Source organism: Ochotona curzoniae, unplaced genomic scaffold (assembly GCF_017591425.1).
Source record: "Ochotona curzoniae isolate NIBS_2020 unplaced genomic scaffold, NIBS_Ocur_1.0 contig_64, whole genome shotgun sequence".
Taxonomy (NCBI): Eukaryota; Metazoa; Chordata; class Mammalia; order Lagomorpha; family Ochotonidae; genus Ochotona; species Ochotona curzoniae.
Window position 1 is genome coordinate 39,022,218 of NW_024466502.1, and position 25,099 is coordinate 39,047,316.

Genomic DNA, 25,099 nt, shown 5'->3' on the forward strand with positions numbered 1-25,099 from the left:
TATTCCTCTCTTTTGTCTATATTTTTTCTATTACATTTTTGTTCTTCTAGTTTTCTAAGAAACTCTATATAAGGAAATGAACACTTTGTAATCGGAAGGGGGAGCATTTTGAGGCTCTCTGAGAGCCTGTGTAGCGTACCCCCCCACTGCCCCTAAAGCAAACTGCCTGTGTCTGACTCCATGCAAAACCCCAGGGCCTTTTGGAGTGTTTGGTTGTTGTTTCTCAGCAGTTGACACTGCTGGCCCATCCTTCTAGAACTCCGCTTTTTAAGCCACAAGTGCTGCTTCATGTTGGATCATCTCCCACTTCTTTGTTCTTACACCTGCACTGATATTCCTGCAATGCATGCCCATGGGAATGGAGGCCCGTGCACCTCCTGGAGCAGCACCCCAGGGATTGGCAGGGATGGGGACCCTGCCAGAGGCTTTGTAGGACAAAGCAGACTAGCAGTGTCATTGCTGAAGCCATGGCTGGCTTAAATCCCAACCTCTAGCTCAAATGGTCCACAGCCTGCCCTCCTTGACTTCCCTGTATCTACTGCTCCCCGAGTCCTGCTAGCTCTCTGCCTCTTCCCTTCCCATCCCACCTGTCATCCTACCCTGCCGTCCTCAGCCTCTGCCATAACTGGGTCTTCCATGATCCTTCAACACTATCTCCTCCTACTGCCCTGACCTCCAAACGGCCATGCTCTGGATCCCTCCAGCCCCGCCATGTGCCTGCTCCTCTCCCTCACGGCAGCCTCAGCAGAGGCCTCTGCCCAACGCAGAGGAAGAAAGCCCAGGGCAGCTGAGACAGTGTGCCATCCGGTCCCTACAGGGACTCTTCCCCAAAGAGAATAAACTGTCCACTGACCAATTTAGAAACATGCGCACACCTGTTTTAGTCATTCCTTTGGACACAACAGTGCTGGGTGGGGGTTAGGTCATTGTCGATTCTGTTTAACTTAGTCAACCAAACAGAATGCACTTTTTGTTCTGGCCTCCCTAACTCCTTCTCTCCAACCTTCCCCCCACCCCCTTGTGGCATTCACCTTTGCTGCAGCCCTAGCCTAGAGACACCTGTGACAAAGAGCCGGTCAAGTCCTTGTTCCATACTCTAGTCCCAGGGGCCAGTGCAAAGGTGGCCTACCTGTGGCACAGTATCCCCTCTCCAGCAGCACAGACCCACTTCCTCAGGTCCCTCACTCGCCTGCTGGTGCAGATTCTGTGGAAAATAGCCAGCACAGCTCTGAGACTGGCCAAGGGATCTTGGGAGGAAGACTGGAGGTGCTCAGGGGGCTGCCCCGGAGCGCGAGGGCGGAGTGAGGAGAGGGGCGGTGCTGGCAGGGGTGGGGACGGCTCGCCCGGCCCAGGCGGGACGGTCCTGGTGCGCAGTGAAACGCCCGGCCCGCGGGGACAGAGGGTCAGAGCGCAGTGAGGCCCGCCGAGCCTTCGTGCCCCACACTCCGGCTGCCTGCCCGCCACAGCCATGCCCGAGCTCTCAGACAAAGTTCCCATTGCCCTGCTGGGGCCCGACGAGGTCGAGTTTTGCAGTCCACCGGTGAGTACCACCGCCTGGGATTTTGTACGGCTCAACTCGTGTTGGGTCGGGGGACGGGGGCCCATCGTGGGTGCCCAAATGCGTGCGTGGGTGGCGCAGGGACCACAGACTGCCCAGACAGACGCGGTGCAGAGTGGGCAAGGGAGGAAGCACCGTCCAGGTGACCCAGAGTGCGGATCTGCGGGATGCTGGACCTCAACCTCCGGAGAGCCTGTGGCGAATTGGGGGCACCCGATGAATGCACCCAGATTCCAGACGGGCGCAGAAGTGAACCGACCCTCTCGCACCCCCGCCTGCAGGCCTACGCCACTGTGACAGTGAAGCCCTCCAGCCCAGCGCGGCTGCTCAAGGTTGGGGCCGTGGTCCTCATCTCTGGGGCGATGCTGCTGCTCTTCGGGGCCATCGGGGCCTTCTACTTCTGGAAAGGGAGCGACAACCATGTAAGTACAGAGGGCGGCGGGGGGTGGGGAGGTCTAGGCGAAACCAGAGAGTGGCCCCCCGGGGCACACTTCCCTTGGCTGTCCCTGGAACTCCGTCTTTCAGGCGCGGTCCAGGTGCGCCAGCCTCTTTCCCCGCAGCGGCCCCCTCCGCGAGGTAGGGTTTTCAGGAAAGTCTTGAGCAGGGCAGTGGAAATTACAGGGACAGTTGGAGAAACTGTGCTCCCAGCCTCAAAGCCAGTGTGTGACCGGGATGCGGCCTCAGTTACGGGAAAGAGACACTGAGACAGCTCTCTGACAAGACTGTACAATTCACACCAAGGACAAAGATTGCAGCAGGGGGATATTCACACGCATTATTTTGGATGAACTCGAATCTTTGAGAAAACGTGCGTATGTGTAAGAAAGAGACAGAGACAACCTGTCCATTAAAACTCTCCCTTCTCTTATTAAGCTCGCTTCCTCAGAGGAGGCAAGTGTCTTTAACAATCAGTTCTTGCCTGCTGGCTTGTGATTGAGTGGTCAAGGTCTCACGAAAAGCTGCCCTACATTTTGTGTATGCATTTGTTTATTTTAAAGCCTGGTAGCTCCCCAGGAGCACACGGGCCCCTTCTAACCCGACTGGGCAGAGTTCCAGTGTTCTCCAAATACTCCGCATGCACTCACCTATGTGAAAGAGGGCATTTTATCTTGATGACCACCGCACCGGCTCTGCTATGAGCTTATCTCAACTAATGGAAAAGCATTCCATCTCCGGCGTGCACACAAAGGACTTTCTAATCACGCTCCTCAAAGGATCTGTAGCTGCTGCTCCACAGCCCCCCTTCTCCCACCATGAAATTCAAAAAGCATGAACAGATTCCAGTACTTAGAGAAAATGGTGCTGAAAGCAATTCACCCATTTTACACATCACATCTTCTGTAGTCACTGCGTAATTTGTATTTTTAACTCAAATACCTAATGTAGATAAGCAGGCCATTTAGCACCGAGTCTGTTTTAGAAACTATATCAAATTTGCCAGCATAAATTTGTGAGATTAGGGTTGTACTGTTGTGTGTGTGCTTGGAAAGTGCCTGAATGTATTTGTATTTTCAATATAGAAGCCAGGTCAGATTCTCTTTCTTGAAAGCAGCAAATCTGAACAGGATTTCAACATCTGTATCTCCATTCAGCAGAGTTTACATTGTCTTCACTTTGTGAATTTTTTAAACCATTTTTTAAAATATTTATTTATTTATTTTAGGCCCAGCATGATAGCCTAGTGGCTAAATTCTCACCTTGCATGCGCGGGGATCCCATATGGGTGCTGGTTGACATTTCCAGTTGCTCCACTTCCCATTCATCTCCCTGCTCGTGGCCTGGGAAAGCAGTAAAGAACAAATAAAATGCATTTAATTTTATTGGAAAGGCAGACTTACAGAAAGGAGAGACAGAAAGATCTGTGTGTTGGTTCACGTCGCAAATGGCCATCATGGCCGAAGCTGAGCTGATCCGAAGCCAGGAGCTTCTTCTGGGTCTCCCATGTGGGTGCATGGTCTCAAGGCTCTGGGCCATCCTCTATTGCTTTCCCAGACCACAACCAGGGAGCTGCCAGGATTCGAACCTGCACCCATATGGGATTCCAGTGGTTGAAGGGGGAGGATAAGCCAATTGAGCTATTGTAACCCTCCACCTTCTTTTTTTTTTTTTAAAAAAAAAAAAAATCTCAAAAGAAGTTTGTTGGAGAGAGAGACCCCAGAGGAGACAGACCAGAAGAGAGAACTCTCCTCTGCTGGCTAGGTTCCCAGTGGCTGCAGGGGCTGGGCGGTGCTGGAGCTGAGCCAGGAACCAGGGACTCAATCCAGGTCCCAGATGGGTGCCAGGAACCCAGCTGCGGGAGCTGTCATTGATGCCTGCCAGGAAGCTGGTGTCCCATCCAGAGCAGGCCTCGTACCCAGGTTCTCTGATGTGGGACAGGGGCATGTTAACCAATGTCTTAACCACGCACCTGACCACCTCCCCCTTCCGGTGAGAAATCTGATGATGTAGAATGTAAATGCTATATGTTCATGAACAAACCCTTCATGGTATAGGTTATCTGGAGATAAAAAATAAGCATTGCCTTTTTTTTTGTAGAGATTTGGGACATGATATATATTAAAATATTATTTGGAATATAATGATTCAAGGCAAACGTAGCTTACTGGAAAGCTTCTAAAAAGAGACTGCACAGTTATATGGAATAAGTGGGCTCATTTTTTTCATATCTTTGCCATAAGACAGTGGGTTGTCTGAAAGCAGTATGAACTTTTAAGAATACAGAGGAATAGTGAATCACATCTTATTGCCAACAATCAAAGTTATTGCTGTTTCCTAGATAGGAGAATGAAAAAGAAATGGAAGCGTCTTTTTCTTTTTTCCTCCCAAAATGTTTGATGTGGATCCATATTACTTACTTCTGTAAAACAAATTGCGAACGTACTGGAGCCAGTGTGATGCCAAGTGTAAAGTACGTTCATGGCATTGCTCTCCCTGAACACAACTCCAAATCATTCAAGAAGCATCCCCTCAAAGGGGAAGTGTGTGTCCAACAGAAAGGCCTTCCATGCGGTGGATAGCCCACTGGCTGGGCAGTATCTGTGCCTCAGCCTCACTGTGTTGGGCTGTGCAAGAGAACCTGCAGTGACTCAGCAGCTCTCCCTGGCTTGCAGACCAATCCCCTTCAGACTGGTTTTCTCCTAACCAGAGCCCTCCTAACCAGGGTCCACATATTGAGGCCATTTTTCATGCCTGTTAATTGTAAAGAGAGCCAGGCAGTGAACCATGGAACATTACTGCTCATGTAAGATAGTGGACAGCCCACCCTGTGGGGCAACGAGAGGGGAGCATTGCTGGGGCTTTTCTTCTCAGACCAATTTTTCCAGACATTTTCCCAAACATTATGTAATTAATCTTATAAAACCCAGGTCTTATTAAAAACTCATTAGCAAATATCCTTGGCTGTGAAAAGCACCCTATTGAGCAGAATTTTGGCAAATAACAAACCTCATTGTACTAGGATAGAAATAGCCTTAGGTGCCAACGGCTCCACAGGCTTACAGCAAAGAATGCAGCCACTGTTCCAGCAACCAGCCCGGAGCCCAGCACTTTGGGAACTGAGAACTGCCTTCTCCCCTGCCCGCTTCTCCTGTGGCCTCTCAGGGAGTCCCTGTGCAGTGTACTTCACAAGCAAGGTGGGATGCAGCTGTGTCGCAAGGGATGCAGGACTTTGCTGGGAGCTTTTGTTAGAAGGCAGGTGGCAAGGGTAATGGAGAAGGAAAGTGAAATGAAGAGCACTGGCCACTCTTGAGCACTGCCATTCCATCTCCTTAAGAATCGGCAAGAAGCTGGAGGCCCAGCACGGTAGCCTAGAGGCTAGAGTCCTCGCCTTGCATGCACCAGGATCCCATATGGTCGCTGGTTCGTATCCCGGTGGCCCTGCTTCCCATCCAGCTCCTTGCTTGTGGCCTGGGAAAGCAGTAGAGGACGGCCCAAAGCTTTGGAACCCTGCACACATGTGGGAGACTCAGAAGAGACTCCAAGCCTCAGGTTCAGATCGGTACAGCTCTGGCTGCTCTGGCTGTTGTGGTCACTTGGGGAGTGAATCATTAAATGGAAGATCTTCGTGTGTTTCTCTCTCTCTCTCTCTCTCTCCTCCTCCTCCTCCTCCTCTCTGTAAGTCTGACTTTGTAATTTAAAAAAAAAAAAAAAGGAATCACCAAGAATCTGGAAAGCAGTAAGTTCTTGCATGTTGCATTGTTTTACCGTTACATGCTTATGTGCAACGCTTCCTTTCCTTTTTTTAATAAGGAGCCTCTTGTCCCCCGCTGGAGGATGCTTGTCCCTGCTGGGCTCCTTTAACAGGGCCAGTCTTCATGAACTCCTGTAAACAGTGGCTGCGCAGGCAGACTGTACAGAGCCTGCCTTCTAAACCTTACCTGTAGAAAGCATGGGCTCAGCCAAGGAAAGCAGATCCTAAGGAGCACCTGAGGAGCAATGTGAAGGCAGGCTGATGGGCTTTGCTCCAGCCTGTGCACTCGGAGCTCGCAGAAGGGCATCTCAGGGCGGTAAACGGCAGGCATCCCAGTTGGGCAGAAGGGAAGACAGGGGTGGGAGGCACGGCTGAGCTGAGAGGCGCTGATCTTTTCTGTCCCATTGAATGAAAGCTGCTGCACAAGAAGGTTGCTGGAATGCAAAGCTATGGCTGCACTTCTGTTGATCCGGTCAAATAGTGCTCTGTGGGTCTTGGGATTGTGAGTTTTCTACCGTTTGTGAGTCAGTAGCAACAGACACATCTTGCAGTGTTTGCCCACGTGTCAGTTATTCTCCGTAATGATGGAGGAAGCTCAGACTTGACTCACATCCCAGCTGCTTGCAGTTCCCACTGACTGGCCTCTCCTGCAGCAGCGGGACCATCCGTTCACATTCCTTCCCTCTTAAAGATCTACATGTGCAAGTATATATAAAATATATATAAATACATGTAGAAGATATATGTTATGTGGTATACCTTTTGTACATCACAAAGTTAATGAAAACTGAAAATAAGCTTCTTTTGGTGCTCCAAAATTTTGAAATCTGTGCATGGTATTTTTATAATATGCATTTCAATTAACTTTTTACAAGCCCCTCATAAGCATGAACAAATTTATCTTTTGAATCTGCTTTCCACTTACTTTGAGATACCCTCATACAAGATATATGTGTATATAGGTATATATTGGGTCATCCATAGATACCTACACCTCTGAGTCCCAAGACTTCCACCACACAAAGACCTAGCAGGGCACAGCCTACTGGGCAGGAGCAGGAGTGGAATATTTTTAAGCCAGTGTAGTAAAAGCATGTCTAAATTGGGGCAGATTTGTGGCGCAGTGTGTTAAGCCACTATTGGGATCTCTGCATCCTATATGAAAAAGCCAGTTTGAGGCCCAGTTACACCACTTGCAAACCGGTTTCCTGCTAATGCACTTGGTAAGGCAGCAGTAATGGCCCAAGTACTGATCCCTGCCACCCACTTGAGAGATCTGGATGGAGTCCCAGGCTCCTGCCGGAAGCTGGCCCAGCCTTAGCTACTGCAGCCACGTGGGGAGTAAACTAGAAAATAGAAAATTCCTGTCTCACCCTCTCTCAAGTACGTCAATCTTTTGTTTACAGGCTAAGCTAAGTGAGCCCATTGGCTCATCTAATTTAGTGGACACCTTTGCAGACCAATTCTAAGCGGCAACTTTTCCTAACAAAATCCTACTGATAAATGCAACACGAGGTGGGCCACTCTAGTTTGGGTAGGCTGGAAAGGCAGCTCACAGTCCCACTGTTCCACCACCTCCCCCCTGTGCCACACCTGTGAAGCCTGCACGTTCTGCAGACATAAATGAAAACCATCTGTGAGGTCCGACACCTCCATCTCCATTCAAGGCAACTCCTAGGACCAGGGATAAGTGGCGTGGTCACCTACTTTTCCTACTGCTGGACCAGTGCTCTTCTACAAGGTCAAGTTCCCTCCCCCCTCCCACACAAGGCTCACCGTAATAAAATGTCCTACAGCATATGCCGTCCCACAGGGTCATTAAGTCACTCCCATTTAGAGCTGAAACAGATGTGTACACTCACCTTGCTCTCTACGAATGCTACTCTATAGCAAGTATGAGTTTTGTCTGCAGTTCTTACTATAGACTAATCTTAATCAAAGGATTTTTAAAATGTTTAGAAGCTTTCTCACATTGAGATGCCATTGCCGACTTGTTTAGACCTGCCCACTTAGCTCTCTGCCTCCTCGGTTTCCATCTCTCTGTCAGTGGTTGTCACTCCATCCGGCTGCGTGGTAGAACCGAGTAGAAAGAAACATCAGTGCTCAACCCGATCCCCAAGGTTCTGATTGACTGGCTCGGGATGAAATGCAAGCATGGCACCTGACGAATCTTCCCCGGATTCATCCTTCCTTTCCTTTTCTTTCTTTCTTTCTTTCTTTCTTTCTTTCTTTCTTTCTTTCTTTCTTTCTTTCTTTCTTTCTTTCTTTCTTTCAAGATTTGTTTATTTTGATTGGAAAGGCAAATATACAGAGAGGAGAGACAGAAAGATCTTCCATCTGCTGGTTCACTCCCTAAGTGGCCTCAATGGCCAGAGCTAACCTGATCCGAAGCCAGGAGCCAGGAACTTCCTCGGGGTCTCCCACGCATGTGCAGGGTCCCAAGGCTTTGGTCTGTCCTCGACTGCTTTCCCAGGCCACAAGCAGGAAGCTGCTAGATGGGAAATGGAGCAGCTGAGACATAAACCGGCACCCATATGAGATCCTGGTGCATGTAAAGTGAGGATTTATCCACTAGGCTATTGCTCAGGGCCCACCCCCCTCCCCCAGATACTTCTAATGTACAGCCAGGATTACAAAACATTGAGCTATTTGAATAAGTATCAAGGACTATGAAAGGTTTTACCTTTATGGTATTTTTTTTTAAGATTTATTTATTTATTGGAAAGTCAGATATACAGAGAGGAGGAGAGACAGAGAGGAAGATCTTCCGTCCAATGATTCACTCCCCAAGTGACCGCAACGGCCGGTGCTGCGCCGATCCAAAGCCAGGAGCCAGGAACCTCTTCCAGGTATCCCACGCGGGTACAAGATCCCAAATGTTTGGGCCATCCTTGACTGCTTTCCCAGGCCACAAACAGGGAGCTGGATGGGAAGTGGAGCTGCTGGGATTAGACCCAGCGCCCATATGGGATCCCGGCGCATTCAAGGCGAGGACTTTAGGTGCTAGGCTACACCACCGGGCCCCCTTTATGGTATTTTTAAAGAACTCGCTGAAATGAGTAATTGGTATATAGATGAAGTCCTTGTAAATGTGTTATTGTAACAGGTGCTGCCCTGTATCTCTGAAAAATAAGAGAGGCCGCTCATGCACTGCAGGTCTAGAGATAAGCCTTGAATTGCTGGAAAAAGAAAGCATCACTAACTCTCATGTTCACTTGCAGATTTACAACGTCCATTACACCATGAGTATCAATGGGAAATTACAGGATGGGTCAATGGAAATAGATGCTAGGAACAACTTGGAGACCTTTAAGATGGGAAGTGGAGCTGAAGAAGCCATTGAAGTTAATGATTTCCAGAATGTAAGTATATTTCATGCATTTAGAGAGTGTAACCAGGCAAGCCTGAGGGACTCTTCAAGAAGCAGCCTCTTACACACACATCCTAGAAATAACCACCCTTGAATGCAGGCCGCATGCCCACGTGCCGAAGGGACCACACTGAAAACAGCTCCTCATGATGAATTTTCTCAGTTCAAAAAAAATAATTTTGGTACTCGAAATTTTTTGCTTCTAGGAAATAAAACATATTGGCGTGGAAATAAAAATAAAGCTTGATTTTAAAAAAATGAACATTGAAAAAAGTAGGCTCTCCGGGGATTATATAGTCTTGGCAGAAAGATTTGAAGGACCTATTCCATTCCCATCTGTTTTCTTTAATGTGAATAAAATGCTGAAATCATTCCAGAAGGTTACAAAGCCAACAGCTTGAATTTCTAAAGAGGTGAGAAATTGTAATAACCTAATAATCTCATCAACAACAGGTGGGATCTGTGACATACTGTTCTCAATTTTTCTAATTGCTCATTTAATCCAGAAAATTGACTTTGGAGACTCCCTGTTATGGCATGTTTTCTGTCCGGGGCCTATTACATGTAAAACACTAGAATTTTCTTTGAAAAGGAAACTTTTGCTTTTACAAAAAAAAAAAAAAAAAAAAAAAAGAAAGAAAGAAAGAAAAAGAAAGCATTTACAAGCAATTTGAGATTTTACGCTATGCAGTTATGCTTCTACATCCATCTGCAAATTAAAGTGTCACTCCAGCCGAATTTCCTGTTAGGGACAGGCATCTCATGTTACAACAATGACAAAGAGGCATGATTCTCTGTGTGTGAAACTTCATAATGAAAAGAGGCTCTTGAAAATAATGTCTCTTCAGGGAGTTTATTGGTCCACAAACATTTCATCGACCCACCTTATTCTGATTGAGGAGAAGAACTAACCATGTTTTTCATCTGAATGAAAGCACTCCTCTTTTTGGTACCAAGACACACTTCACAAGTCCTTGTGAATCCCCGGCAGACGCCAACGCGAGATCCCCTGTGATGGAAGCTGGGCTCTGCGCATGGTGATGTCCGCCCTGGGGACAGACTGTGCAGCTCTGCATGTGCCCTGCTGTGCTTGGTATAATCATCACTTTGCAAATGATTCTGGTCAGTGCACAAGTATAATTTCTCTAGACCTATTAAAAGCTTTTACTGCAGAGCCCAGGATAAAGACAGTATTTCTTTGTACTACTCAATATAAAATAATAAAATGTGACTCATACACACACACACATCATTCAGTCCGGAGCAAATCTGTATACCTACAATGTGTCACCATTTCAATCTATGCAAAGGGAACTATAAAGATGAATAAGAAAAAGCTCCATCTCTCTGGACAGGTTCATGTATCAAGAATATATTTTTCAAATAGTTTAATCCCAAACCTGTATTTCTGTTTTATACTCTTTGGACTCTTTCTTATGATGCTATTGATTGTGTTTTGTTCCCATAGACCAACAGAGCTACAAATATTTTATAAACTGATCAATTCTTTCTGATAGCATCCACATAGCTCTAAGTCAGAACTGGTGAGTAAAACATGGTTTTGATGGATGGTACCTGTTACGGGTTTAAACAAGCCTGGACTTTGGAAAAAGCACGAGTCAGCTTCTGTGGTACCTGCTGTGCCTTTCCCCCATACTTAAAAGCATCAGTCAAATTCAACAAGGGTTGGTTGAGGCCTACTGTGTGCAGAGGACAATTCTCAGCCTAGTGGATGCAAAGATGACTGACCCCTCCCAGTCCAGCCCAAGAGGCAGACAACACAGAATGGCTCTGGGTTGGCCTAGGAATAACATGGAGATAAGTTGTGGATGAGGTGCTGTGGAGCTCAGGAGGCAGTACTGCTCATGGTCAGAGCAGGCTTGACCGAGATAGTAATTTGAATCAGATCTTGGGGAATGATTAGGACTTCAAACCGAGAGGGGAGTGGAGCAGGGGGTGTGATTTCAGGCTGGGAAGAATGCACAAACCTGTTCCAGAATTCCAAGTAGCCCATGGCAGCCAACTGTAGGGAAAAGTAGATATGAATGGTGGTGGGGCCAGGTTATAAAAGTCTCTTGCTTGTAAACGAACAGCCTCCCTCTTCACCTAGGGCCCCACTCAGATCTCGCCAAAGCCCAAGGAGAACGAAGAAGGGAAAAGCACTGAAGAAAATGTACTCTGAGATTAAGACTGGGCGAGGTCATGGTGTATAAGCTTGTAGGTCAAACTTGTTGTTGTTACTTTAAAATATGGTAGAGGAATATTTAGGAAGGGAGAAGTTACATGTGCTTACAGTTTTGGAGGCTCACAGTTCAAGATCGACGATTGATGGAGGCTGGCAAGGTGTGGGCAGGCAGGATCACAGGACAGGCCCAGAAGCACACTCTCCCTGTACCCTCTGTGGCACCCTCGGTTGCCAAGGCATGCTCATTTGTAGGTTGATAATTTGGGATGACCTGTGAATGATGCTGTAAATATCCAAATGGCTCTCAACAGGAAAGGCTTCTCTGGCCCTGCATGATGTCTCCTTAAAATGCCATATGATGTGATCAGCACAATCTGGACACCTTGCCCCCGCAAATGTAATCCAGTCATTTCCAAAAGGCCCTGCTTTCAATGCCAAAATTGGACCAAGAATCCTTGAATCCATTAGCAATGGGTTTTGGAGTTTAGAGAGCCAAATCCTATCCAGTCATAACAATGGGTCACATTCTAGGTTACATCCACACAAGCATTGGTGTTGCTGATTTAAGCTAATCTGCTTCGGATTCGGTGCTCCATTTATTTAACAAATATCCTGCTTAGAAATTAAAAACGAATCAATGCTGGTGGGTAGATGGGTATTCACTGTACCATTCTTTTGCCTTTGGGGCTATTTGAAAATCTTGATTTACAAAGCTGGAGGAAAAAAGCTATAACATGACCTATCTAGTTGCTAAGTAGGTTGTTGATTTAAGAAATCAATACAGCCTCCAAATGTAACATAAGGGAAAAAATGAAATGAACATAATTTATAAGAAAATACAGACTTCCTAAGAAAATGGCTTGCTCAGCCTAATGTACCACAACACATAATACAGTCAGGCCTCGTGTCGGTGGTTGAATGATTTTCAATGCTGCAGCCTAAAATGCAGATAGACACAAGTGTGTGATGGTAAATTAACAGCCATGTGGACCAAGGTGCTGTTTTCTTTCCATTTCCACAGTAACTGTTTCTGGCGAACTTGCACATTAAGACTATGCTAACAATCACATTGCGTTTATATGTAAAACAGCTCTGGGTGTAGACAGAAACACTACGCAGGGTTTCACCTTCAGGCCCAGGATGGGTAGTCCTTGGGGGCTGCCCCAGGTTGGGGCATCTGGGACCACTACCTAAAGGAAGCCAGGAGCACCCCAGTCGTGACCACAGTCTTCTCATGGGACAGGACCACTGGCACTCCTTAGAGATTCTTGGTTTACTCTATAGACATAAGATTGTCTAACAAGAAAGTCTGTAGAGCTAAGGTGCATCCCTGACTCACCTGACAAGAACAACGCTAGATCCCTGAAACCTTTACCACCGCCTTCATGAGTGACCTTCCTCATTATCACCAGCTCCCAAGGCCTGGCTTGTTTGCAAAACACACAAGATGTGCTTGGCTTTCTTGAGCTGCACTTAGTTCCCTCTGTTTAATCTTGTGATGTATCTGGCTGCTTGATGTGGATTTGTGCTAGACACGGTGGCTAATATGTGTGAATCCCTTCCCGCAAGTCAGCTCCCTCCGGGGTTTCAGTTCTCGGCAGTGTGCAGGCTGTCAGAGCTAACTCAATACTGGATTCACGTTGGCGCTGTGGATCCTTCAGTAGGATGAGTTTCCTCCCTGGGAGGTGTGATAACGATTTTCTGGTGCTGCCTCCCGCACTTCTCATGTCCCGAGGACATTAGTGCTTGAAGTTAAAAGAACACATCACATGGACAGACACTCATCTCTCCAGTCTCTTTCTGTTTTCCCAGTGATTAGTCATCGATTTGCATGCGGAATAGGAACAGCAGGCCTTTGTGGAGGACGCCAAGGGCAGTGGTCCTCAAAGCATGTTCCCGTGGCCAACAGCAGTAGCAGCAACTACCTCCGAGAACTTGTGGGATGTGCAAACTTGAGACCAACCAAATACAGAGCCCAGAGTTCTCTGTCTTATATAGCAAGTCCTCCGAGGGCTTTTGATGGAGGGCAAGTGCAGCTGTTTAAAATAGCAAGTACCCTTTCTCCCTAAACTGGTGGTCTCCAACCCTGGCTGTGATTAAAGACACCTAGGAAATGGCTAAGACCATTGCTGTCTGGGCTGGGAGCCAGATCGTGCAAATGGCTAGGTGGCCAGATTAGTGTGCTCTCACAGTCTCTGCAGGGGCCGCTGCTACAGCGAGGGTGACAGGTGCAGGAGAGGCTGCAGAGCCAGTGCAGGTGGGGGCTGCAGAATCGGGAGTGAGCGGTGAGGACAAACCCGAAGGCCAGGACCTTCTTCTGAGTCTCCTGCGTGGGTGCAAGGTCCCAAGGCTTTCGGCCTTTCTCTGCTGCTTTCCTAGGCCATCAGCAGGGAGCTGGACTGCAGGCAGAACAACAGGAACTAGAACCAGGGCCCATAGGGATGCCAGTGTTTCAGGTGGGTTAATATGCTACACCAGTAGCCCTCTTATTTTGTTATTGTTGGTCAGTAATGCTGGAAGTTAAGTTTCATGAGAGCAGCGATTTCCTATATCCAGCACCTAGAACAGTGCCTTGCTCACAACAGACATTTAACATGTTGCTGAAAGAAAACAAACAGAAACAACGGGCCTGCTTTTCTCTTTTAGGGCATCACAGGGATCTACTTCGCCGGCGGAGAGAAGTGCTACATCAAAGCACAGGTGAAGGCTCGCATTCCCGAGGTGGGCACCGCGGCCCAGCAGAGCATCTCTTCTGAGCTGGTGGGTACTGTCAAGGGCACAGCTGCAAGGCCTGGGCACTCAGGGTTGGAAGGCCAAAACCTTTTCAGTGTCTAGTTCCCAGATAGGTGGCGATGAGGAGCCAGGTTCTGCCAAAAAAAACTTACACAGTTTTTTGTCATGCAGCTTCCACTGGGTTATTCTTCCCTGGCCTGGCTTGGAGAAGTCACGCTCCCAAAGACAGGAAGCGGCCTGACCCTCACCCGGCTTTGTGTCCCCTGATGTTAGGGAGCTCGCTCAGCAGAGGCTCTTGAGTAAAGGGACCCCAGGAGCCATTTTGTTTCATCCATGCCTCCTGTCAGGGTCAGGTGTCTGAGCTGGGAATGGTGGCCCCTGGGATTTCATCCTGCTGCTTCAAGTTCAGCCCAGAGAAATGAGCTACCTACCATGCCTCTCATTCCTTTTCTGTGTGTAAGGCCTGGGAGGACTTTTTTTCTGCCTTAATCTTCCACTTATTGTTACCTTGGAACTTGGTGTTCAAAATGTAAGAATTGCAGGCAGATTCACTTTACATGTTCTTATAATACCTTAGGGGGTCACAAAGTGGTCCCGTCCATGTTTGCCTTCCACTAGAGTGGTGGCAGGGGATGATGGGAAGAAACCAGGTTACAGAATCTGAAAGTGGGGGCTTACAACCCAGCTCTGACATTTTCTGTGGGTTAGGCTTCTTTCAGCCTCAGTTTTGCCATCTGTAAGCTGGGGGTGTGCACACTGTGCCCATGTCCTAGAAGTTGCTACCTAACAAAGAGACAGTCCCTGCTTGTTATTCTTAATTTTATTGTGATCGTCTCCGAGCCCTCCAGTATCCCTGCGAGGGAACTAGAGCAAGTACCAGCTCCCTTAAGGCCAAAGAGGAAAACTGTGGGTAAGCCAAGGTGCCTGGAAACTGCCCAATTGTTTGCCCCCAGAGGAGAGGCAGCAGGTGTCTGCAAACAAAACAAAGCACAGCTCACAACAGACCTTTGAGCATCTCAAAGCTGCCCACCCCAGCCCCTGGCTCATCATTGCCACTTGCAGTTCCCCCTGCCTTTATCCCCTGAGATGCTTCTGTCATTCTTTGCAACTGACTGTGTGCCCCTTGTGAGTCCTGCTCGCAGTGTCAACTTGCTGAGCATAAACCCGGGACCGCAGCCTCCCGCAGTCTCATCCTCTGGCTTCTCTCGCTGCGATATCCTTCCCTGACAGCCGTGAATTCTCATGCTGGCCCCGTTTCCCACACATGGACCCAGGACTAGCTCTCCTGGCTCCCCAGCCACAGCTGGCTCAGACCTAAACTCAGATGTGCACTGTACCGTCTGCCTGGCTTTTTTCTCCAAAGGAGCTTCCCCCCGCCCCCTTTTGATTTAAACAAAAGCAAGACCTTGCCACTGTACAAGACTGAAGAGACACAGAAATAGAGAAGAAAATCACCCACAATCACATATCCACAGATAACCAATGTTAACATTTTGGAGGATCCCTGTGTGTGTAACATATTTTCCAGAGGTAAAGTTAAACTTCTGTACATTCTTGTCACTTCAGCTTTTCTAAAATGCAGATCACAACGGGTGACATGTATCATCAAAGGATTTTAACCATCTTTCTCTCATGAACACTTCACATACCTCAATTCCCACCATTTCAGGAGATAACAACTGCAATGATTATTTTGAATTCAAAAATGATTCAATGTGGTATTTCTGCATCTAGATTTTAAACATTTATTTGAGGCAGCGGCCAAGCTATAAAAAAAGGAATATGTGGAGAGAAGGGAGTTCCTGCCTGTTCGCTTCTTCCCTAACTGCCTACAGCAGCTACAGAAGGGGTAGGGCCAGCACCAGGAGTGGACAATGCAATCCAGTCACCTGCGTGGGGGGCGGGCCCCCATGGCATGAACCACCAAGGCTGCCTCCCGGGGTCCGCGTTGCCAGGAAACTGGATTCAGGAGCCGGAGTTGGTTCAACCAGGCACCCTCATGCGGGATGCATGTGCCTTAACCACTGTAGGAAACACTTGCTCTGATTTCTGCATTTAAATCTTTGTATCTGATTCTTAGACCATCGAGATGAGTTGTCCATCTTGTGTTTTAGTCACTTAGATCATGCACAGCGGCTCCTCTTCTAGATAAAAACAAATCGAGATAGTTGTGTGTGCGTAAGGAATGTCTATGGCTGTAGAAAGCAGAAAACTGCATGTGCAGTAACTGACACACGGGGGCGCTCTTTCTCTGTAGAAAGCAGTGTATGAACAGGTGGCTGTAGGTGTTCATTTTGTCACTGTCTCTAGTATGCTTATTGTTTAAATCCTTCTTAACAGCCTCAAACATGGTGACATGGCTCAGCTTCACCCTGACTTCCAAAGTCAAGCTGAGGGTGGAGCGATGCCAGCTATGACTTCAGTTTTAGTCAGCAACAAATGAAGTGCCTCCAAGCCCCTACCCAACTCCGGCCTGGGTCTGCCTGCCTAGTGCTAGTCACCATGCACCCCGGGGCCTTTGGGTGTCTCTCCTGGCACCTGGTGTAGTGCAGCTTTCACCGAGAGCAGTTATTGGGAAGGAGGCTGGGGAGGCAACTGCAAGCATGAGGCTGACTTAACATGCATGGCTTGTACGATGCATCTATACGCATTATCCCAATCAGCCCACTCTCCTCCACACACTTTAGACCATGATGGGGGAGATTTATGCACCAATTGCTCTCATAAATTTTTCATCAGCTTCCTATAGCTTAAAAAAAAAGATACTGTACTCAGCACTCATTTCCTGCATGGAGTCATTTAATTTAAGGTAAATAACTGGATTACCTGAATGTTAGCTGCCTCCAATAACTTTTAAGTTGTTTTAATGCAGCCCTCGCCTGAGGGAGCAAGAGTCAATGAAGTGCTGCTTTTAGCTAAAAATAAGGAGAAAACATTTTAATTTCTCCAACCCATTACAAACCAATAAATACATGAAAGCAGCAACCTGGCAAAGTAAATTTGTCCCCTGGGTTATGAAACCATTCTCAGCATCTCACTGCAGGAGAGATCCAGGGTTTAGCTTTTGAGTCCCAGTGGTGTGCTTGATGCAAGGAACATCCAAACTCCGTGTTGTTATAGCTGCGAAATGCAGAAATGGTTTATGTTAAGTAACACTTTGAACTGCAGACATTAAAGCACCAATAGCTTGCTTTTTTTCCCAATGTTTTTTTTTGTTGTTGTTCCAAAGCTGCAGAATAAAACCTCGCAAGATTTTTCACTTCAAAATGAAGGGTTCCTATGTTCTTTACAGGAGTCTAGGGTCTGCTCGATTGCTTTTCCTCAAAAATGTCTTTGATCAAAAACGTCAGATTAATCTAAATCTTCAAGTTGGTATCAAGTAATTTTCACTTCATCCCAGGATACTCATATTCACACGCTGTAGCTGTAGTTACCGAAAGTTAGGGGAACAGGAGATGTGCCCAACACTGTGAAACAGACAGAAGCAGGGCTGGAACTTCGAAGTGTGTGCGCACACCCCATGCATGCCTGCAGTTTTGCATCAGTTATGCATAAGTGTGTGTGTGTACTCTGCTGCCTCTTGGCTCAACCCCTGTCCTTCTCGTTGCCTGCAGGAGGGCAGGATCATGCCAGTTAAACACGAGCAGGACTCCCTCATCTGGGTGGCCATGGGACAGCCTGTGCAGGACAGCAGCTTCTTGAGCTCTAAGGTTTTGGAGCTCTGTGGCGACCTTCCGATTTTCTGGCTGAGACCAACATACCCAAAAGGTAACGCATCCGCCGATCTCGGCGCCCCTCCCCAGGCCCATCAGGGAGCATGGAGGGGGAGGGAGCAGGAGGCAGGCTCTCAGTAATGAGCAGGGGCGAGGGCAGAGAAGGCCGAGGGCGGAGGCAGCGCAGGTGCCCGGTGGAGGGGTGCTGGTGACACAGCCCGGCAGCCGTTATTTATCACACGCCCACCTGTTTCCGCAGTGCCCTTCACATCGGCTGTTTGCACCTTCCAATTTCACTCCCCCCTCCTTTTTCTTATTTTTTATTTTTTTATTCCTAAGGCATAGAATCGAGGGAATAAAAAGCTGTCACAGCACCAGCTCCTTATGATGTTCCAACCTAGAATTATGGGACAGCCAAAAGCTGCTGCTGAGATTCCTCAAGTTCATGGCTTTTGAGCAGTCCTTAGAAATAAATGTGGGTTCTCTGGAGTTGCAGTAGCCACCCTTTGGGCTGCTTGCCCTGAATTCCACTTGGTGCAGGAAAGGAAGTTCTTTTCCTGGCACAGCTGAGAGGAGCCATGCTTTCTGAAGAACGTTACTGAACGCCAGAAGAGAGCAGCATGGAAATTAAAACAAAACCAAAATCGAAACCAAAGCAGACTTGGAGGGGGTGAGCAGGGAAGGGAGGGCGGCAGGCTGAGGAATGGACAATATTGAACAGGTGCCAAGTTTTCATTTTCTGTAAGGTGAAGCAGTTCTAGAGACGGATAGTGGTCATGGGTGCAGAGCACAGCGAATGCACCAAGTACCACTGAACTGTGTGCGGAGTCGGTTAAAGCAGTATATTTCGTTGTACATATTTTTTCTCGAGAATAATAAAAGCGAACCCAGCAGGTTTAGGAAGTTCTGTTTTTCCAGTCTGCAGTGACTAGCCTACTGTTCAGATTTACAAGTCCTATTCTCCTCCCAAGGCTGGAGAAGCTGGTAGGTGTCAGTGTCCACGTGGGATCCCATGACAAAGTATACTATGATGTATACAGTGTATACAAAGTATACAGTGGCTGCCCCCGCAGTGGGGTTGTCTGAACGCTGCTACCTACGCCGTGCTGCTGCCATTCCCAGTCTTGCCCACACGGGGGTGCTATAACCCACAGGACGGCCACTGGCACGTTGGCGCTTTCCACTGCCCCATGTGCCTCCGCCTGGGGTGGGTTTGGGGGCTCTCCGCACTGTGTAATCAAGGTGGACCAGTCTCCCCCTCGCACAGCCACCGTGTGCAGCTCTGAGCACAGGCCCTACCCACATCTGACCCAGCAGCCGGCCCACAGTTGGGAAAGCCCCTTACGCTGCATGTGCTTGTTCAGTGCACCTTGGGTGTGCCAGGGCAGACCAGGTAGGGCTCAACATCCACCCAGCGTTTTACACAGTAGCGAGAACAGACATAAAATACTCTAAGGAAAATCATACAGTGTGATTGAGAAGATACGTATTAGTCACCTCCCCCCACCCCAGGAAAGAGTTTTTCCCCCACATCCAAGGTGTTGCTCAGGTCCCCGCCCCAGTCCCACAGCTGGCCCACATTGGGTAAAGACCCAGTGTTCCCCCAACACTCAGGAAGGACATATACACGAAGATGCAATGCCATACACACTCTAAATGAACTTTTCTCCACTCATCTCTCATAAATCAAAATCAAGCCAGAATTCCCCTCCAGTAGTGCCCATCTTCCCACCAGTTAATTCTAATGAAAGCCCGTCTGCGCCCGCCAGCATCACCACAGGACCCTTCAGCAGCTGCCCTTGGACTCGAAGCCAGTGTCAGATAGCTGTGCTGCTGGGGACACTGTGGAGGGTGGCAGGACACGGGGACATGAGCTGGGGGTGTGTGGGCTGAGCTCCGTGTGCGGACACTGTGTCCAGGACTACATTTCCTGCTCCTTCAATTTTGAGCAAGAGCTGCGTGGGGCCACGACTTCCGTTCCCATTTTATAAAGAAACTAAAGCTCATGATCAAGTGACCCAGCCAGGCTGGTTCAGGCCTCCCTGCTGCCTCATTAAAGACCTCATGACTAATAAGGCCTGATACAATCGCCGTCCTCTAGCTTTCGGGGGTTTGCTGTGTGTCTAACACTGTGCTGGCACCTTCAGCCGCGGACCTTCACCTTCCCTGTTCCTCTGCTGTGATCCGCACCGTTATCTTCATCTTAGATGAAGCAACCAAAGCGGGACACCCAGGTCCACACTGTGAGGTTCACTCTGCACCAGCCCTGCTGCAGCATCTCCCTGAGCCAGTGTGGTTAACCAGAAGCCACAGTTCACGCTTGACTCCTGGCTCTGCCACACTGCTCATGACCCCGACCAGGACACCTGGTCTGAGCCTGGATGCCTTCATGTACACTGGCACCTGCTTCTTTTAAAGAATCATCACTCAAGGTCATATGCTCCTGGAAAGCTGAAAAGCTTTATGCCATTAATAATATCCAGGGCTGCAAGTAACAGATTACCTAATCCACAGAGACTCCAGCAAACACGCTGTGTGCATCTACAGACTCTGGAGCACGAGGCAGGCTGGCTCTTTATCCTGTGCCTACCACTAGATGACCACACGGTGGCGCTCTGCACATGTTTGTGTTCCAGACAGGAAAACAAGATGGAAGAAAGCAACTTAGCTTTAGCAAGGAAGAAAAAGCTTTCCCAGAAACTGCGCTAGCATACTGTGCCTGTGTCTCGCTGCTGGGAAATACCTCTCCCCGTTACTCCTAACTGCAAGAGTCAGGAGAAATGAGTGATGTTTTATTCTCTCAACCCCTACACTGAAGGAAGGCAAAGAAACAAGGATACTGAGAATGGAGATTTGTCAGCGATGTTCTATTGTTAGCCTCAATTAGTACTATACAAGCAAACCCGGTTATCTTATAGTTCATAAGGCTTCATGAGCACAAAAGCCATCGCAAGAAAGAAGTAAGTCTCTGGCCAGGTATGCGCGGTGATGTCCTTGTTTTTCATGTTGATAGTTTTGATTTCTTTAATCGGCCAAGTGAAGACATTAACTTGCAAAAATGTTTGCAGAAATCCGGAGGGAAAGAAGAGAGGTGGTCAGCAAAGCTGTCCCCACCACCACAAGGCGGCCGCGCGGTGGCCTGCGGGGCCACCCGGGCCCGGGAGGAGTGAACAACGGCAGCCACCCCGGCGCTCAGGACGCGGAGCCCTTCAACCCCGACAACCCGTACCACGTGCGTACCCCAGCTTCAGGCAGCCTGGCACAAGCAGTTTCCACTTGAGGCCCGAATTGAGTACTCGGGGTTTCCCACCTGTTCGTGGCAAATTTTGTAAAGAAGCGTGGGAACACTTCAGGGCGGCCTCTGGGGTGTGAGGTCCGCGCTGGAAGGAGCCCTGAATTCACGGCTGTTCTCTGTACTCTGCTCTGTTGAGTTACAGCAAACGCGCGAAAACAAACTCCTATCAAGAACTTGCCTTAACACTATTTCCAACGGTGTGCCCTGGAGGCATGCACGGAAGCAGCGTCCTCTTCCCTCCTGCCTGGCCCTCCCCATGCCCCGTGCAGGCCGTGAGGAGCTGCTTTTGCCACACACACCCCAGGCGGGGAGCTTGGTCCGGGCAGGAGCCAGACTCCTGCCTTGAATAAAAACACTTTAGACTGGGGAGACTTTTCCAAGCTTGACCCTGGGTGCTGCTGCCCTTCTGCCCGATGCTATCTACCATTGTAAGACTCTGCAGGGAGTGCAAGCACAAGTTCCTATTTCTAACTTGCTTTTAATATTTAGAAAATGCACACATACTTTTAAAATCAGTACAGAAGGGCACCGGAGTGGCCCTGCCAGCTTGCTCTTCCTGGAGCTAACAATGCATGTTAGTCTAAGTACGCATGCGCGCGCACACACTTCCATACTCAGCTTTATCCCGTTGTACTTTGGGACGATTGTTCTGCTTCCTGCCAGAATACCTCGAGCATTCAATGGCTGTTCACTGAGCACTACCACAGGAGATGGACAAGTTTACAGAATCTAACTAGTTCTGGGTGGGCATGTAAGTATACATACAGCATACAGCCTTGTACTGCACGCTGCAGAGTAAGTGGAGAAATACAGGCAAAGCTCTCGGCACAGAGCTGGGCACGTGGGCAGCAGCTCCTTGTGCAGTGTTGCCAGTGACTACATCATTCCTCTTCTAAGCAGGTAATTATAAAATATCTTCAGCACAAATACAGGTTGATGTGTCAAAGGTGGGAATTTCACATTTTCATACAGGGTACCACATTGCCTGCCAAAGAATTAAACCAACTGTGCATGCCGACAAATGGCAACAAAAGGATCCATGAATTATCAAACTTTTTAAAAAGTTTTGCCAATCTGTCAGGTGTTAATTATATCCCCAGGTGTTTATCTTGCCTGTCTTTAATTATGTGTAAGGTTATCTTTCCATAGTCATTTGTCTTTTTTTCTGCTTAGTATATGCAGTCCCATAACCATTTCATGTGTTGCAGATGTATTGCAGCAAGATTTAGAGCAAAATGAACCTTAAGGCTTATCAGAAAACTCAGGACATCACAGCCCTTCATTCCCTGATTTCAGAGAATAAAAAAATGAAAGTCTGAATAGGCAAACAGAATTCAATATGGTTTATTCCCGGGGTGGCTGGGCTAGCTGAGCATGGCTCAGGGGATTAGGGCATCAGCCCTTTTATGGAGGGCTGGATGTCACTTTTGTCTGCCCCAGTTCCACACACGCCTTGAAAAACTCCAATTATGTTTTCTACTTTATTCTATGTTGAGCTTTAAGCACAAAATGCTTAGAACATCCCTCCCCCCCGCCCCCCCCGGAGTCAGTCCTTCACATATTCCTTCAGGGAAAAATCTTGGAACAGCCACCCCAGATTTCTCCCCAACCGTTTAGTCCTAACCTTTATAGCCCCGGTTTAGGGGAACAGTTTTTGCTCTCCTCCCTCCAACCCCCTGCAAGGGAGAAATCAATTGCCATCCCAGGCAAACCTATTTTAAGAAATGAGAGGGAAAACTAGCGTGTGAATAATTTTTAAAAATAATGTTAACAGAGTAAGGCATGTTTTGATGACAAAATGTGATCACCAGCTTATCACATACTACTAGGGAAACAGTAGGTATACTGACGGCAGTGTGGCTACACAGACATGTCCTCTTATTTAGGAACCTTCTAATGTATTCATCGGTGAAATGTCACTGTCTTCAAGTCTGTTAGTCACTTCAGAACTTAAAGTAAATGTGACAAAATTAAGAATCGTCAAACCCACCTACGCATATTGGTATAGTTTTCTCTACTTTTCACTATGTTCAAACTTGTTTTAAAAAAAATCACTTCATACAAAAATTGAAGGCTTCTAGATATATCAGAATCCACCTTATGCAGGAAACAGGCTTAGGGAATTTACATTAACCATCTTCTCCACAGGGTCCTTTAATATCGCAGTAGACTGCACTGTTGGGGCTGGCATTCTGGTGCAGGGGCTCGGCAGCCACCTCTGGCACCAGCATTGCACTCAGATCCTGCTGGACTCCTGGCTGCTCCATCCCCTTCCCATCTCACTGTTAATGCCCCCGGGAAAGCAGCAGATGGCCCTGTCCCCACAGGGGAACCTAGCAGCAGCTCCTGGCTCCCACGTTTAGCCTGGCCCAGCCCTGGCCTTTGAAGTCATTTGGGGAGTCAAACAGCAAGTGGGAAAGTTTTCCTTAATTCTGCCTCTGGAAATCCTTGGAAAAGAAAACCTGATAGACTCCGGTCAACTCCTTTCAAGATTATGCTCTCTCCAGCAGCAAAAAATGGAGATTACCTGACTTTACGTAGCTATAATTAAAGCACATATGAAATAGAAGATTAAGTTTAAGGTCCTGAAATTTTACTGTTTTTATGAGGCCCTTTTCTGAGTGTCGCAGATTTGTGATATCCCTATGCTTGTAGTAACAGCCTCACTGAACTGCTGAAATGAAGGCAGGAAAGACTAAGTGAATGGACAGCGTTCCCCAGAACCAGTGCCCCCGGATGACCTTGAAGATGCACACCCTGGGAAGCCAGAAGTACAGGAAGCAGAGATGCCACTTCTCACCCACAATACTTTTGTTTTCCTATTTATAACATGCTCAGTAACTTCTGAATAGTAACAATGGCCAATCAAAGGCAAGGAGAAATTTCATTATGTGTTCAACACCAAAAGCTTTCTGCTAATGTTGAGACTTGATGTCAGAAGGAATTTTGAATGATGAGTTTGTAAGATTGAAAACTTATTAGATTGGAAAGACCATTATGCTTATTTTTTTTCTTTTCTAAGATTTATTTTTTTGACAGGCAGCATTTGAGCGAGAGAGAGAGAGAAATCTTCCATCCACTGGCTCACTCTCCAAATGGCAGCAGAGACGGGGCAGGGCCAGGCCTAAACCAGGAAGCAGGAGCTTCTTCCAGGTCTCCCATGAAGGTGCAGGCACTCACCGACTTGCAGCATCTTCCCTTGCTTTTCCAATGCATTAGCAGGGGAACTGCACTGGAAACACGACAGCCAGGACTTCAGTGGGTGTCCATCTGGAAAGCTGGGTAGCTAGGCACAATGCTAACCCCTTATGCTAATTCCTTTCAGCAATAAAAATGTAGGGAGATCTGAAGTAATGTGCATACTATAATCTCATGATGAAAACAAAAATATTAACACTTCTCTTTTCTTTCACAGCAGCAAGAAGGGGAAAGCATGACATTCGACCCCCGACTGGATCATGAAGGAATCTGCTGTATAGAATGCAGGCGGAGTTACACCCACTGCCAGAAGATCTGTGAGCCCCTGGGGGGCTACTACCCATGGCCCTATAATTACCAAGGCTGCCGCTCAGCCTGCAGAGTTGTCATGCCCTGTAGTTGGTGGGTAGCCCGGATCTTGGGCATGGTGTAAACTCATTTACCAGGTGCTGTAACCGAGACAACCAAAGCAGCATGACACACTCTAATGCTGAAGGGACCAAAGTCCATTCATGAAAAATATTTTTCATGAAAAATATTATCTCAACATGAAAAATATTATTCTAGACATTTTAAAGAGTATTTCTCAGTTGCTTTCCAAAACTTTAGTATATGCAAATATATTTGAAAGATCGGTTTAAGTATAAAATATCATCCTGCTTTTAAAATTTGCTTTTTTTTTTTGCCAATGGGCTGGGTAATCTTTCCAACATGAATGATTTCACAATGCTAAAAATCTCATACACTTCAATTCTTTTCAATCATGTCATGACTAAAATCCAAATGACCCCAAAGTTTTACATAAATTCCCCCCTTTTTTAAAAAAATTTACTCAGCACCCGCGTGGGAGACCCGGAA

At 47.6% G+C, this 25,099-nt stretch overlaps 1 protein-coding gene across 3 annotated transcripts; it reads left to right on the forward strand.

Moving 5' to 3' along the window:
* The first annotated feature begins 1,468 nt into the window (after positions 1-1,468).
* On the forward strand, positions 1,469-24,674 carry CNMD (chondromodulin). 3 transcript variants are annotated; one of them, XM_040991039.1, is made up of 7 exons: positions 1,469-1,540; positions 1,840-1,980; positions 8,969-9,109; positions 13,949-14,062; positions 17,650-17,808; positions 20,810-20,980; positions 24,459-24,674. In XM_040991039.1, exons 1-7 carry the CDS (start codon positions 1,469-1,471, stop codon positions 24,672-24,674), a joined length of 1,014 nt encoding a protein of 337 aa, XP_040846973.1. The 3 variants fall into 3 exon arrangements, with proteins under 3 accessions (XP_040846973.1, XP_040846974.1, XP_040846976.1); XM_040991040.1 differs by having other exon boundaries at positions 17,650-17,803; positions 20,817-20,980; XM_040991042.1 differs by having other exon boundaries at positions 17,650-17,803; positions 20,817-20,980; positions 24,462-24,674.
* The last annotated feature ends 425 nt before the right edge of the window (positions 24,675-25,099 follow it).

Excerpts from the sequence above, each read along its gene's own strand:
- CNMD (XM_040991039.1), top strand. The coding sequence starts at position 1,469 with ATGCCCGAGCTCTCAGACAAAGTTCCCATTGCCCTGCTGGGGCCCGAC. Across the intron at positions 1,541-1,839 it reads TCGAGTTTTGCAGTCCACCG|GCCTACGCCACTGTGACAGT; the intron begins GTGAGTACCACC and ends CCCCGCCTGCAG. Across the intron at positions 14,063-17,649 it reads AGAGCATCTCTTCTGAGCTG|GAGGGCAGGATCATGCCAGT; the intron begins GTGGGTACTGTC and ends CGTTGCCTGCAG.